The sequence below is a fragment of the Cydia amplana genome, chromosome 12 (assembly GCF_948474715.1).
Source record: "Cydia amplana chromosome 12, ilCydAmpl1.1, whole genome shotgun sequence".
NCBI lineage: Eukaryota > Metazoa > Arthropoda > Insecta > Lepidoptera > Tortricidae > Cydia > Cydia amplana.
Genome location: NC_086080.1, coordinates 11,775,446 through 11,791,263, shown reverse-complemented (window position 1 = coordinate 11,791,263; position 15,818 = coordinate 11,775,446). Strand labels below are relative to the sequence as shown.

At 40.9% G+C, this 15,818-nt stretch overlaps 2 protein-coding genes across 7 annotated transcripts; one reads left to right on the top strand and one right to left on the bottom strand.

The window, feature by feature from the left end:
* The first annotated feature begins 2,077 nt into the window (after positions 1-2,077).
* LOC134653017 (carboxypeptidase M) lies at positions 2,078-15,721 on the top strand. 6 transcript variants are annotated; one of them, XM_063508288.1, is made up of 13 exons: positions 2,078-2,243; positions 5,597-5,705; positions 6,074-6,241; positions 7,816-7,949; positions 8,344-8,480; positions 9,093-9,280; positions 9,584-9,613; positions 9,736-9,912; positions 10,464-10,582; positions 12,040-12,216; positions 13,138-13,230; positions 13,688-13,834; positions 15,041-15,721. In XM_063508288.1, exons 2-12 carry the CDS (start codon positions 5,627-5,629, stop codon positions 13,826-13,828), a joined length of 1,443 nt encoding a protein of 480 aa, XP_063364358.1. In that variant the 5' UTR covers positions 2,078-2,243; positions 5,597-5,626; the 3' UTR covers positions 13,829-13,834; positions 15,041-15,721. The 6 variants fall into 6 exon arrangements, with proteins under 6 accessions (XP_063364358.1, XP_063364359.1, XP_063364357.1 ...); XM_063508289.1 differs by lacking the exon at positions 15,041-15,721 and having other exon boundaries at positions 5,600-5,705; positions 13,688-13,843; XM_063508287.1 differs by lacking the exon at positions 15,041-15,721 and having other exon boundaries at positions 13,688-13,843.
* LOC134652613 (uncharacterized) lies at positions 11,065-11,784 on the bottom strand. Its single transcript, XM_063507775.1, has one exon. It carries the CDS (start codon positions 11,724-11,726, stop codon positions 11,115-11,117), a length of 612 nt encoding a protein of 203 aa, XP_063363845.1. The 5' UTR covers positions 11,727-11,784; the 3' UTR covers positions 11,065-11,114.
* Positions 15,722-15,818: the final 97 nt, after the last annotated feature.

Below are 15,818 nucleotides of genomic sequence, written 5' to 3'. Positions count from 1 at the left end.
TAAACATGAACATAATTTGGCATGTCAAGATTAGATGGCTACATAAATTAATTCCCCTGGGAAATCAAGACGGCTATTTATAAATTGTCGATCCCCAACAGCAGATTCGAATCTTCCTCATTTGGACAAAATGTATAACCAAATATCCATATATTTTAGTAATTGGTATGTCTTGCGAGTCTAGATACAAAGTTTAATGTTGAAAACATTTTTGTTTGTCATGATAAATTGTGTGGGAGAGGGAAAATACGGAAAATTGGAGATGTAGAGGCCAAATAAATACCTACGACTTTTTATGCATAATATTTTAATGTTGTTCTTCCCTAATGGTTATCGACTTTATTAAGCAATTTTAGTAAGATACAGGTTTGAGCACACCAATACTAAACCTTTCGTGATGTCACAAGTTATCGACAAAAAATGTGGAATAGCAACTCTGAAATACGCAACTTATGCACTGCATTTGTACTGTCAACACTCGCGGCGTGGTGACATTTGATTGATGATAGTAGAATCGAGATGTCGACAAAGGTAGGAATCCTAAGTCCTAGAGGGTCCAATATATCTACTAAAAGTTAGTACATCAACATATTCATCATCATCATCATCATCATCTTCATCTCCTAGCCGTTTTCGGCCACAGCGACGAGCGAGCTTTCTACTGCTGAGAGTGAGAGCGTAAGTTAAGTAATACAATTTATAATTTTTATGTAATTCAAATAAGGCAGTGAAAGATTGGAAACCGCAATTTTTAATGCGACGTTACCTCAGAACTCCGTCATCTGAGCCGATTTTTACAATGTACCTCCAGCTCCCATACAAAATGATTGATTTTTAATTTTTTTTTTCGCTTTGATGGCAATGGTGGGGTATCGTTTTTGAAAAAAGTCTTAATTTTCGCATTTATAATATTAGTACCTATGGACACTATGAATTAACATGAAAGTAAGGGTTAATTTTCGAGCAAGATCGGTAAAACCTTTTTTAAGTTTTCGTAAAGTCTACTCTTGTCAGTAAAAGAACGCAAATGCTGAGAAGATAAAAAATTCCTTAGGGTGGGATTCCACTTGTCCAATTTCTTTGCCCAGTGTGTATTTGAGTCTCACATTTTGCTAACGCTTAGTGAGAGACTGAGACGCAATGCACATTGGACCAAGAAATTGGACAGGTGGAATACAGTATACTTATTATGTTAAAAGTAGGTATCTACAAAAAGGCTGGGTTCTCCGTTCCCAAGCAGTTTGGGACAAAAACTTTATTTTATTAATTAAAGTACCTATTTTTAAGTAAATCTATCTAGTTTTCAGAAAGTTAGGTACAGTCATTAATCCATTGTTTATTGCAATTACAATAGTTATCCGTAAGTGACCCGCTAGATCGTTTCACCTACAGTCATATCTTTTGTTTATTACCTTCCTACTTATTCAGTTACTTGGAGGATATAATCAAACGGAGACGCCATGTCTGTAATTATCTGTACAAAACAGTCTGCCGATTTTTGCGGGGGAGGGGAACGTCAAATGTATGCGTAACGTAAAAATAGCCATGTCAGATAAACGTCAGTCAGTAACATTGTGTATGACCGTTGGCCGCCTATTTTCGACAGAGGGGAAAGCCTGTTAATGGCTACTCCGTTTAGTTGTATCCTCCAAGTTCAGTTACGTTCCACAAACATCTTAATCTCTTACATTTAGTTATTCAATATTATTACAAGGTTTCACTTCACAGTTTTCACTACTTATGCTCGATAGATGAGAGATATTAAATATCGGGTAGTTGACGAAGAAACTCTATACGCGGGAAAAGTGAGAAAATCTTTGATAGGCGGGAGTACTCCTACGTCACGACTGGGACCTTCCGGGGCCGGTAAACAAAACTGAATCTAAAAGCTTTCTGCATAGAATAGAAGTTCGAATATGTATAAAATTATAGATTTTGGAGTTAATTCGAATGAAACCTTACTGTGTGGAAATAAAGCATATTTTTCCGGGTACGTGCGGGTTGAGAGAAAGCACTTTCCGGTTGTATGACGGGTTGTATGACGCAGATGAACTGAGGCTGAGGCTCGCTCAGTCGTCGCGAGGTGCCAGTCGAGTAGAGTCCGCCCGACCGCGAGGACTCTACCCCGCCGTTTCCCTTACGATAACATCTCCGCGATATCAAATTGTTGTGCCAAAGGTGACAATCATAAATGACATCACAAAGGTTAACTATTATTTAGCGCAAGAACTTTCCGGTTTCAGGTAAGTTTTCGTTAAGGAGTTTGTTTAATATATTTAAGATCAAAGTTACAGTTTCGAGTATAAGGAAACTTTATAGTAGGTACTTCAACCTAAGGTTAAATATTAAAAGTTTCAAAATAATCATGAATAAAGCCCTGCTAATCTAATGCCTATTTTGATTGGATTAGAACTATATATGACCAAGTGTGAAAAATAAAATACTCCAGTCAAATGTTTCCCTAATTTTAGTTTTTATTTAAATTTATTTTATTTTTATGTTATTTAAGTTCATGGAATTTTAAGTAATTTATATTGTTTAGTATCTAACGTCCCTGTGACTTATCAACAGGCATTACGCGGCTACGCGCCTTCTTACCCTACTTTATTCAAACCACACATTTTCAACTTTCACAGAACGTAAAGCGCTCTGCATTGCTTTTGAATGAGTACGTGCGATGAAACTGTTGCAAATTAAACGATTCAATGGGAATACCTAATGACATGTACTTTACTGCACGATTCTCTACGTGAGAACATCTTGATAAGCTATCTGCACCGGGCTCAGCATGGTTCCATTTTTATCGACTATCACTATGCCCGTCACTTTCGCACATACATACTTGTAGAACGTGACAGGCATGGTGACAAACGATAAAAATGCGACCGTGCTACTAGGGCAGCACCAGATCCGCACAAATGCAGGGAGGAAGCTAATTCGACTTCTTTCGTTAACTGCTTGCGACATTGCCTTTTTTTTAAAGTGTGATCTACACCGCTATACTCATATTGCCAGTAATTGATCGAATCATATAAAGATCATTGTGTTAGTGTTCTGTGATGACTGATATGGCAAACACATCACAGGATTTGCGGTATCAGGAGCTGTCATAGAATAATGGGGACTCTCGCCTACTAGATTTAATAAGTACTACATAATAATATCTACAGTCACCTGTAATAATATGTTACACACCGAAGGCCGCAAAAATATCTGACACAATATTATTTATAGTGCCATAAGAGTGGGTCACATATTTTTGCGGCCTTCGAAGAGTAACATATATGTTATTGCAGGGACTGTACTAATTGAAGATCCCTTCTCTACCTCTACAATTTTCTCTTGCTACACTCTTACTGTAATCCAGATGTATGCCTTTACCTTTAGATTAGTAAATGCGTTAGACCTTATTATAATATTTTATTTATAGATGACGAACAATCGTTTTGTATTCTTTGTCATTCACAAGTAAACATTAGCACGTCTTTATTAATTTGTATTGGGTTAACTTGTGTTAAATACGCCGAGTCTTATTCCGGATGTAGAATAAAATGTTGTGTTTAGCGTCCGTTTTAGAAATTTCACTATTACCAGAGAATAACTAATATCTACGCCGTGTCAAGTAGTAGTACGTAGACTACAAGAGTGTCAAGGGTACACGTCGAACAACTCACTCTGTATTAATGGTATACCTAATATACACCTATATTAATAACAAATCAAGTCAATCAGCCGGTTAATTAAAACTCATAGAGACTATTTCAACCATTTGAAAATGAAAGTAGCAAACACTAGCGGGACGGTGCTAATAAGGTCAACATGCCAGTGCGGGCGGAAGGAAAGTTGACAAAAACCAGGTATTTCTAAGTCTGTTCTTTAGTTTTCATTATCAAACGGAATTAAGTATAAGTGCCAGGAATAGCCAGTATGCAAGCAGGCGTATGTAAACGGCTTTTTCCCACGTTCGTCTACCCTCGAGCCTCGAGCGGGCTGGTCAAAAGTCAAAGTTACACGACTTGGTACAGTCACATGTTTTAATTTATGAGTTTTATGACCCATTTTTGTACCTTGTCACAGTGACAATAGCATGAGGTCTCTAGCGACTTTCATATTGATTATCACTGTGACAAGGTACGAAAATGGGTCATAAATTAAAACATGTGACTGTACCAACTATTGTATTTTAAATTACATACTTTACTTGGCATATTCCGTCGACTATAGAGTGACAAAAACCAGATACCTATTTTTCTCTGTCTACTTCTCTAGAATTTTAATTTACAAATGGAATGTACGCGCGAGATGTCTGGACAAACATTTCACTACACGCTCCAAGGAAGTTGCGCTATTTCAAATGTCAGCAGCATCGTAAAACAACACCGTAGCTAATTATTAAACAAAGCAGTTGTTTTAAAATCTGTTCCACCTATGACCCCATACTAGTAACCTAGGATGCTTTCATTAACTGGCTGAGCGTGTAGGTACTTAGGTTCAAAGGACGCACAACGCAATTTATTTTGTTACTCTTATATTTTCCTCATTTACTTATTGCAGTCCATGGGAATACATTATAATGACTATACTCCTTATAGATACCTTCTCGTATGAAGGTTCGTATTGCAATAATGCCATTAGTCCTAAATCCATGGAAAATTGGATTGGAGATAGCTTAGTATATAATTTCAGTGGCAACTTATGGCTGCCGAATTTGGTTAACTTTAGTTCAGTGAGACAAGTGACATAGTTACCTCTTCCAAAAGATCAGACACTTCGACTATATATATACTATACCTCGTCACTTCAAAAGTTAATGGTGTCCAAATTTAAAAAAATTATTTGGTACGGCGTAAATGAGCAATTATATTAGTGTCTAATCGCCTACTACATTACTGTCAAACTGCTAAGTGCCTACTATTTTGACAGTGGGTTTTGTTATGGCGCCACGCAGGGCGGTGCGGCCGGTCCACTGACCCATTGACCTTCAACGCGCGACCGGTTGCGCCTGGGCAAGGCATAAGCAACTGGAGCGCCGGCCTAGCGGCGTTATACGTATTTTTATATAACATTAAAAAGAAAGCCTAACGCCCAACCGACCGTGGCCGTGAGTAAGCTCTTCAATGGAGGTTATTCACAACGCTTACGACCGCGCCTCAGACGAATCAGTAAAAGAGATAATACAAAGTTATTACGGATCAAGTTATACTGGAACCAACATACACTAGAGATAGAACGGTTTGTGCAAAATACGTAGATGAATTGTTGTGGCGCGACGCCGTCGTGACAAGTGTAGCAACTCGGTGGATATTCAAATTATTATGAATAGTGAAATTTAATGGGACTTTTGTATCAATAACTGAACAATACCATGGACTTACATTAGTCTAATGTTATGTGTCCCCGGGTTGAGCGGCATTCGACTAAAACAGCATTTATTGATATTCGACGTTCCAAACTATGGCTGCAATGTTTAGGTACAAACGTCCTACCTAATGAATATTGACATGAACGGTAACAAGATATGTTAAGGAAAATCACACATAAACTCGCAAAGATTTCTGACTAAGACTTCTAAGACTGTTTTTACTCACTTGTTCAGTAGCAGACGAGCGACGGGAGAGGCCGCAAAATGCTCCGTTTCCTTCTGTTGGTTGCCTTCGTGGCAGCAGCGGCCTCGCAGTCTGCTCCGGACCCTGGATTCACACCATGTAAGTTAGAAAACTACATTTAAATTATTCTCTTGAGGGCTTGGATGTCAGTAGGTGTCTTCTAAATCTTAATCAGTAAAAACATACTGCGAAAATCCATCAGCTTAAGCTATAAAAATAAACGATGCGTTTTGGCGTGTTTTCTTAGTTAAAACATTTTATGTAGCTTAGCACATTTTGATGAGTGATTGTTCTTTAATAACATTTTCTTTTACTTCATTGTACAAAGCAAAGCCATAATGCAAATACCTGCTTCTGACATGCTCTTTGCCATTATGCCACGATCAAAGACTAATAATCTGTGCTAATAGTTAGATACCTATATTTACTAGATATTTACTGTATTTACACTTGTTGTACCTATTTAGCGGAAGAGGTATCGCCGACGGTCCTAGGCGAGGTGGAGGCGCGCGACGGTGGCACTGACCTGGAGTTCCGGTACCACGACCACGAGCAGCTCACGCGCTACCTGCGCGCGGTATCAGCACGCTACCCCGCCCTCACGGCTCTCTACTCCATTGGCAAATCCGTACAAGGTAGGTGGAGGCGACGAAGGCACTGACCTTGAGATCCGGTACCACGACCACGAGAAGCTCATGCGCTACCTGCGCGCGATATCAGCGCGCTACCCCGCCTTCACCGCTCTCTACTCCATCGGCAAGTCCGTACAAGGTAGGTGGAGGCGACGAAGGCACTGACTTGGAGTTCCGGTACCACGACCACGAGAAGCTCACGCGCTACCTGCGCGCGGTATCAGCGCGCTACCCTGCCCTCACCGCTCTCTACTCCATCGGCAAGTCCGTACAAGGTAACTGGCACCAGTCGGCGCAACTCTTTAATGCAAAACACGAGGTTTCCATTTATCTCGGCTGCAAGAATTTTAATTAAATAGAATAAATAACAAAATGGAAGTTTGACGACACCTATTTAAAACTCGAAAAATAGGTACTTACATCCCTAAGTAAGTTATTGCCTTTGTTAACTTTTGTCATCAACAGTTTTTTGAGACAAGATATGAATACTTATGTGAAGTCAGGCGTGTCTCACTCGGCGATTTCGTCGCTTTGCTACAGGTAGCTAAAAGTACATCCGTTCGGCCCCAATTTTGGGGAAAGCCATAAGCCGCGCGTGGCGCTGTCGCCACCTAGCGGCCATATCTGTGCTGGTCGTAACAGACGCGTTTTGTTAGAGAGTGATTCTTCTGTACTTAGTACTATTATTTATTCTGTGGTGAAGTGTCAAAAAATTACTTCGAAAAGTAGTTAGGTACTTTAAAAGGTAGCATAGTTTGACAGTTCGCCGGTTACGTTACGCACTTCGTCCCTTTTCTTGTGACCACTATAAATACTAAAATACTGTGCCTACAGTCAGCAGCTAATGTATCAAAGCAAGCGTATGAGGCGTTCAAAATTATCTACACACAGTTGAGTTCAGATCATTGTGGACATCTCACACGATTAGCTACATCTGTTGCTGACTTCACTCATTGATGATTATTAATTACCTACCTATTAGTTGATTTCATAACATCCTACTAAATATTTATTATAAAATAAGTTACAACTTGGCAATTAGCCGAGAACCTATCGATTTCGAAACATTGCACAAACTGCAGAGATGGAATAGTAATTAGCTGCAGATTCCTTGGCACAGTTAGTTAAGCGAGCTTGGCTAAGTTAAATCATGATTAAACATAGTTAAGAATTGTCACTTGATTACCACCGTTCATGTTACTAATGAAAACGAAATAATAGAGTGTTTCATGTTTTAGAGGATCTACCTGTCTACATCACAGAAAAAAATATCTAGAAAAATAATTGCATTAAGTCCTAAATATGAGCCTTGTTACCTTAAAAGCACGTGAGATGGAGGATGTTATAAACCATTGGATTAATTAGGTAGGTAACTACTAGATCAAATTAGGTACGTGAGAGTAAACAAAAACACGCAGTCTTTATTTATTTGTATTTCTTGACAGTTTTATGGATGGTATATGGCCTAATGTGTTATGAGTTTTATGTACATAATGTGATAACTTATACGTATGTATCTGAAATCTGCTTCTTATAATTTCAATCTACTAATCAGTTTGATTACTTTGGTTTCCCAGGACGCGAATTATGGGTGATGGTGGTATCAGCGTCTCCGTACGAGCACATGCTGGGCAAGCCCGACGTTAAGTACGTGGCTAACATACATGGCAACGAAGCCGTCGGTCGGGAACTGCTACTACACCTCATTCAGGTATCTACTTACCATACATACATACATACATTTATACTTAAGAACAGAGGAAAACGAGCACCAATCCTTTTTCAAAATGAAGCACACTGCGGCGCACGCTACGCAAGAATACGCACTGCGAGCTGCGTGGTTCCACTCAATCGATTCTTTTATAATATTCATTCATGCATCGTACTACAAAATAGTACGAAAGCGAACTCGAAGAGCCTTCCATAACTTCGAAAATATTCGATATCTTTCATGACGTTTTGAAATAGTCTACCATCGTTGTAACACACCATTCGCAAACCTTATTGCGACGCGGTAAGGATCATCAATCGTCCATTGTTCAGTGTGTTGCTGTTAGTGCCATCACTTTGTTTCTTTCTCAAAGTTGGTAACAATTTACTTGCAGCACTTGGTCAGCTCCTACGACAGCGACCCCTACATCAAATGGTTGTTAGACAACACCAGGATCCACCTAATGCCGTCCATGAACCCCGACGGTTTCGCCATCTCTAAAGAGGGACAATGCGACACCATTCACGGCAGGTAAATTTAGCTGGAAAAAATATTGATCTAGGTAAACCATTGTGCACACATCAACCATAAACATAGGTAGGACATTGTACTATTGTCCAAACGCATTGAGTGTAAAGCATTAGTTGCATCACAGAACATTAAGTTACACCATTTTGTCACTCATTTCCATTTACATATTTTTAAATCACTCTAATTTCCTTTTTACAATGGTTTTATGATCATTATTGAATGTTATTCATTGCGTAACAATATGATTATGATTGTACTCTTAGATTGTCCTGTCTATTTTTTGACAGTAGTTAGATATATACATAACTATTTTTTTGTCAGACCTTGACCACGGTGAATGATGAATCAAATTGAGGTTTACGTCTATATTGTGTAGTTGTTACTGCTGTGTTTCACACTAATTAACACGACCTTCTACACGATAAATCTCGCGGGAACTATGAATGACCTAAGTCAGCTCTTATTATACCGCGACTGCCATAAGAGATGCAATTTATGAGGTGATACTTAAGCTTCTAAACACAATCGTGGTTCGATTTGGCTGTATAAAATAGTCTTTAGGTAGTAAATTTTATTTTGTATTTTTATTGAATAGACCTTTTAATAACACAGACACAACGCCCGTCGGTACGACCTGAACCGCAACTTCCCGGATTACTTCAAGGCTAACACGAAGCAGCCGCAACCCGAGACGGAGGCGGTCAAGGAATGGATCTCCAAGATCCAGTTCACGCTGTCGGGATCCCTGCATGGCGGCGCTCTCGTCGCCTCTTATCCGTTCGACAACACGCCCAGTGCCAGTAGGTAACACGACATTAAGCCATGTCACTAGCCCACAAAGCAGATCCAGGCGCGGCGGAAGAACGTATTAGGTAGGTCAGCTGTGCACTAACATTCTTTATAAGATTACCGCCATCAACCTTATAAGCACAATGTGGTGTTACAAGGCGCCATGATCAAACCTCCTATTTAGGTTCGGTGTTAAGTTGAGCATGAGCAGGTAAGTATAAAGTTTTGCAGCACAGCATTTTTTTCTCTACGTGTCAATTATAACTAAATAGCTAATTTTAAATTGTAACTATTTTCACGCCGCCCATGTAAAGGACTATGCAGATCGTCAGTCCTGTGCTCAGGTGATATAACTTTAACTTCTTACAGTTTCTTAGTGTAAGCATGCCCATATCTAGGCACTCATAAAGTATCTCGAACATAATTAACGATATATTTTTCCGTCCAACATGTCCCCTGAACGCAGTGTTCCAAAGCTACGCGCACTCGCCGTCGATCGCTCCGGACGACGACGTGTTCCGCCACCTGTCGCTGGTGTACTCCAACAACCACGCCAAGATGTCGCGAGGGGTCTCCTGCAAGTCGGGCTCGCCGCGCTTCGAGCACGGGATCACTAACGGTGCCGCATGGTACCCCCTTACAGGTATGGATAGATATGTACCTCCTCTTATCTCTACGAAACTACATTCGTATTCGGCTGATTGATGATTCTATTCGTAGTCGCCTGGAGTGTGAACTCTTTTTGAGCGTTTATTCTCTGTTGTATTCAAAACCGCAAAACGGGGCTGCAAAAAGAGTATTCGAATGTGATTTAATGCATGTTTATCATGAATTGATCACCTATATTATGGCCTTAGCTAGTACATAGTTCAAAATTGCCCGTGCGTGCGTGCGTGGTTCGCACTGATGTTATATGACTCTTTGTCATTTTTGATCGACTGGTTGAGGCGCCCCTGGTTTACGGTTTTGAAGACTATACGTGATTGATGCTCTAATCGAGAATAGTTCAGATTCCAGCCGACGAAGCCATTAAACAAAAAAATATTGTAATATAACCCCTTTATTCATAATTCATAAAACTCTACAAGCCTGAATTACAAATACATAAACTGACTAATTAAGACTTACAGCACGTCTATGAATTACGACATAGTGTCGTTACTTGTTCCTTAAGAAATTATTTTTCTTTTCAAGGTGGAATGCAGGACTACAACTATTTGTGGCACGGATGCATGGAAGTCACATTGGAAATTTCCTGCTGCAAGTATCCCCCGGCGCATGAGCTGCCCAAGTATTGGCAAGATAACAAAGAGGTATTTGTTTTTATTAGTTATTTATCCAGAGCAGGTACTTAGGCTTATCTAGAGTAGGTAATGCAATACACAAAGATCCTAAAATACAGTGCTATTGAATAAGTTACCAATTCCACCTATTTATTGATGCACGTAACTTGATAATAGTTTTAGTGATAAGATATTGCATGATTTGGCTCAGAATGTTGTGTCTGGCGAATATACCTAACGGAAGCATACCTTAATGTACGCAGTGGACCGTTACGGGGGTAGGTAGGTATTGAGTACGGACATACTGAAATATCAAATGAAACAGCATTGACATAGAACATTAATTAAACTCGAGTGTAGCTCCCTATGTCTCGGAAATTGTAAGACTTGTATTATAAATTTATACACAATTACACATAGGTGCCTAAAAGCCAAAAATCCCTGAGACATCATTCCGCGGATACAATTAAAAAACTATTAAGCGAAGTCATAAACATAGGTATATAAGATTAATTTCGTACGTGCTACGATAAGATCTGTGGGTTTAAATTATTTCAACACTTTAGAACTTGATGAAAAAGTACAAGAATGCCACAAGCATCAACAACAGCGAGGGTGCTGTAGTCGCAGCGGAGTTGTCCCACGGTTCGCCAGGGGACACAATGCCGATGACGCCGCAAGCCACGCGCGCGCCGGCGTTGCCCGTCGTCAGCGAGTCCTCGTGCCCGCCCAATCCTAGATCGTCAGTCCCCTCGTGCAGCACTAACGCGCGTCCGAGGATGTTATTTCGACCCCGAAGCGTAGCCATGTGATCCGTGAAATCAACCGTCGATACACCGTTTCCGTTTGCTTCCACAAACTGCACGTTCCCGAAGTCTCCGACGTGTCTGACGTCGTGGTCTCTACCGCCGTGATTTACTTCGTCAGGGTTGAAGTGTGCTCCAGTAGTAAGGCATGTCGTTACGTCACCCAGCTCGTGAATATGAAATCCGTACTCGCCCGCCGGCAGTCCCGTGATGCTGCCCGTTACTCGGAGACCGTCATCGGTCTCCGTGAACGTTATACTCCCGGATACCTCATTAGCGACCAAATGAGCTATAGCTACCCTTTCGCAACTTATTGCAGTTGCCAACAAAGCAATTAAAGTTACATATAAACCTGCGCGAGACAACATTGTGGTAGAGAAGTACAACCGATACTGTCGAAAAATTATTGAATAGCGATCATCAAATGTGCTTCGAGAGATAAGGACTGAGTGGTGATAACAAATATGGTATCGATACTTTATCACAAGATGTCAAATTTGAAGATCATACATGAATGCGCTTTCACAATTAGGCAATATTGTTTAAGGGTTTCCGTAGTATAGGTAATAGGTACTATTAGATTAAAATTTATCTGGATCGATGATGATAATGTCTAAAGGTCGACGTGCTTTTTTATACAATAGAAACCCTACATATTATAAATGAAAATGTTTTTTGCAGTCAATGATCAAGTACCTGGCCGAGGCGCACCGCGGCGCGCACGGGTTCGTGATGGACGAGAACGGCAACCCGCTGGAGCGCGCCTCCGTGCGCGTCAAGTCGCGCGACGTCGCCTACCACACCACGCGCTACGGCGAGTTCTGGCGCATCCTGCTGCCCGGCACCTACCGCCTCGAGGTACACACACTAACGTAACTACATCCCGGTGCAGAGAGTCCGTATGCGTCAAGTCACGAGACGCTACCTACCACTTACCACACCACACGCTACGGCGAAGTCTGGCGCATCCTGCTGCCCGGCACCTACCGCCTCGAGGTACACACACTAACGTAACTACATCCCGGTGCAGAGAGTCCGTATGCGTCAAGTCACGAGACGCTACCTACCACTTACCACACCACACGCTACGGCGAGTTCTGGCGCATCCTGCTGCCCGGCACCTACCGCCTCGAGGTACACACACTAACGTAACTACATCCCGGTGCAGAGAGTCCGTATGCGTCAAGTCACGAGACGCTACCTACCACTTACCACACCACACGCTACGGCGAAGTCTGGCGCATCCTGCTGCCCGGCACCTACCGCCTCGAGGTACACACACTAACGTAACTACATCCCGGTGCAGAGAGTCCGTATGCGTCAAGTCACGAGACGCTACCTACCACTTACCACACCACACGCTACGGCGAGTTCTGGCGCATCCTGCTGCCCGGCACCTACCGCCTCGAGGTACACACACTAACGTAACTACATCCCGGTGCAGCGCGTCCGTGCGCGTCAAGTCACGCGACGACGCCTACCACACCACACGCTACGGCGAGTTCTGGCGCATCCTGCTGCCAGGCACCTACCGCCTCGAGGTACACACACTAACGTAACTACATCCCGGTGCAGAGAGTCCGTATGCGTCAAGTCACGAGACGCTACCTACCACTTACCACACCGCACGCTACGGCGAAGTCTGGCGCATCCTGCTGCCCGGCATAATTGAAAGTAACTTACCCAAAACCCACCTAGACACTCTAACATCCGATCATAGAATAACAGTGACTCAACTAAAACCGTAATTAAATACATACTTACATGTTTATATTGCAGGTCACTGCCGAAGGCTACTTGCCACAAGAAGTAGAATTTATCGTCATCGATAGCCACCCAACTCTACTTAATGTAACTTTACATTCGGCTAAGGTAAGCAAAGAATAACTAAAACCTCTTCGTGAAATCTGTACATAATACATTTGCACTAATTTTATTAATGTATAAACAAATCGTATTTACAAGGCCTCAGTTTGTAAAGCTACAAGTACCTATACTACAAGTTTTTAGCATTTCACACGCGTTTGAAGTATACAATAATGCAATTTCAACTTGTAGTTTTTTTTGTAAACAGTGACTGCCTAAATAATAGGCAGTCAATGGTGGGGCACCTATCCCTACGTAGCACACTGCACAGTGGGTGGAAAAGGTGCATAGGTATATTAGGTATTACGTTAACCTTGACTAATCCTTAATCTCTACTAGTATTTCTAGAGTAAATAGGTGACCTCCATCTGTATTACCTGACGTGACCTTTAAATTTGTACATATGTTTATTATGAGCATGAGGCATTGTAATCTCTACGGGTGGTGGATGTTGGTTCTATAGGGGTACGTGCCGAGCCTGCCCGCCAGAAAGCCGAGCCGCGGCTCCAGCAGGAGGGTCACCACCACCTCCTCAACTACCACTACCACTTCTACTACAGCCCCCGTCGGTGCCGACGGAGCATGGAAATTCCCTGAAGACTAAACCACTGTACATACACCTACGCTTTTCCTTTATCAGTCCTAAAAACTGATGTAGTTTCTCGAACTTAATTTCGACTGCAGAGAAAGCTTGGGTGATCGTTAGAAATACATAGAAAGCATTTATTTACAGTCAAGAAGGTAGACGGTAACAGACCGTGTTTAGGTAGGAACCAAAAGATATATAAATTGTTCTTTCGAAACTTCTATCTAATGCAAAGTCAAAAATATATAAGTCAAAAGCTTCCAACCAGTGTAGCGCGCTTTCTAATTAAAGGCGCGTAGATATATAATTTACATCTGAACCTATTTACAAAAGATATATCTGGAGATAGTATTTTTTACCGCGAACAGCCGGGCTAGCCAAGGTTACAATCGCTATCGCTTCGACAACGAAAAGCTTCATCTCTCTCTCTATCACTCTTCCATATTAGTGCGACAGTGACCGTTGCGTTTCGAATGTTTCGATCGCTACGGAGCGTAAGCGATTGACATCTTGCCTACGCGGCCAGAACTATCTAAAGGGGGCTTAAAACTCATTCTTCGAGTAGGACGCAAAAGGTTGGTAAATTCTGGTCTTATTCATCTCTGGGTCCACAAATACGCTTCTAAGACATAGCTTACATAACACGATACTTAGAGAAAATGTATAATGTACTTAATATCAGACCTGGGACCTGTTTAGAATTTTAATTAACGACCAAAGTATCTACTCCACAATGTTTTACCTTTTAATTAGGTACCTAGTACACATCAAATGTTGTTATACTTGTTGATGCTTTTTGTTGATTTTAAAATGCATAGTTGTAAACTGATAATAACGCCTTTTTCTACCTGTAAATATGTCCTTTTGAGGAGTTCAGGTGAGTGGGATTAGATTATTTAGAAATAGTATTCCTTGCATGAACTCAGAACAGTGAATCGAACCATTAACACAAACCTCTCTAGGTGGAAGCAGATTGCATGACCCACGACTTATATAGGTTGTGATGATCCCACTTGTGCTTGTGAGATTACTGGTATGTGAGTGACGCTGTATGTCCCAGTTCAATTTATTCATAAATGTATCCATCTTCAAGGTATCTACGTACGTAGTTTAGCTTTTCACCGTAGTAGATTTCCGGAAACGACGGAGCTTCACGATCATACGATGTAATTTAACTATATGAATCAGGATCTCCGGTAACCTTCTTGTCACGAGTGTTTGTTTCCGCAGCGCATCGACGGCGGGCCGTACTACCGGCCGCTGGCGCCGACGCGGCCGCACGCGCCGCCGCCGCCTGGCATCTTCGCCTCATTATCTAATTCTTTTAACAGTTTCGTTTCTAATATCTTTGGCTGAGCCAAGAAGCTCAACCAGAACGCGCAGATATGCGGTGCTATGTGTTAACAGCCTAACCAACCCGGTTATAGACATTTGCCTAGTTAGTGGTTTAGTTGACAGACCAATAAAGCCTGTAATATGTCAGTATTTTCAAATGAGAAGTAGGGTTCAAAGAACATTATTTTAAACTGTTGGCCAACGAATCTCGGTGAATGAATCTCTATGTAGTTCGATCTATTCTAATTTCTTCATACTACTTGGTTATTAAGTTTGTTACTCATTATTAGCAAACATTGTTTTTATATATAAGAACTATGTAGTAGCCTAACGATTAGTTTTTAGACTATTTTGGCAATACCTATAATTAATATCTAAATATAAATGGTCTCATAATACTAAATATTTCTTTATCAAGAGTTCAGATTTCAAAGAGATTATTCGAAATAGTTTGAAACAGCGTATGATTAATATTATTGTAAATATAGGTTAATTTATTATAGTAATTTAGTAAAAGTGTTAAGTTTAATTTATTTTATTATTTACATGACAAAATAAAATTATAAAGCAAATAAAGAGTTTTATTGAACGAAAACGTAAAATAAGTTAACTAGGTATTCTTATCGATCAATCAAAGGTTACCTAGGTATGCGTTTAGTTAAACACGAAAATC

Excerpts from the sequence above, each read along its gene's own strand:
- LOC134653017 (XM_063508288.1), top strand. The coding sequence starts at position 5,627 with ATGCTCCGTTTCCTTCTGTTGGTTGCCTTCGTGGCAGCAGCGGCCTCG. Across the intron at positions 10,583-12,039 it reads ATTGGCAAGATAACAAAGAG|TCAATGATCAAGTACCTGGC; the intron begins GTATTTGTTTTT and ends TGTTTTTTGCAG. Across the intron at positions 13,231-13,687 it reads TAACTTTACATTCGGCTAAG|GGGTACGTGCCGAGCCTGCC; the intron begins GTAAGCAAAGAA and ends TTGGTTCTATAG.
- LOC134652613 (XM_063507775.1), bottom strand. The coding sequence starts at position 11,726 with ATGTTGTCTCGCGCAGGTTTATATGTAACTTTAATTGCTTTGTTGGCA.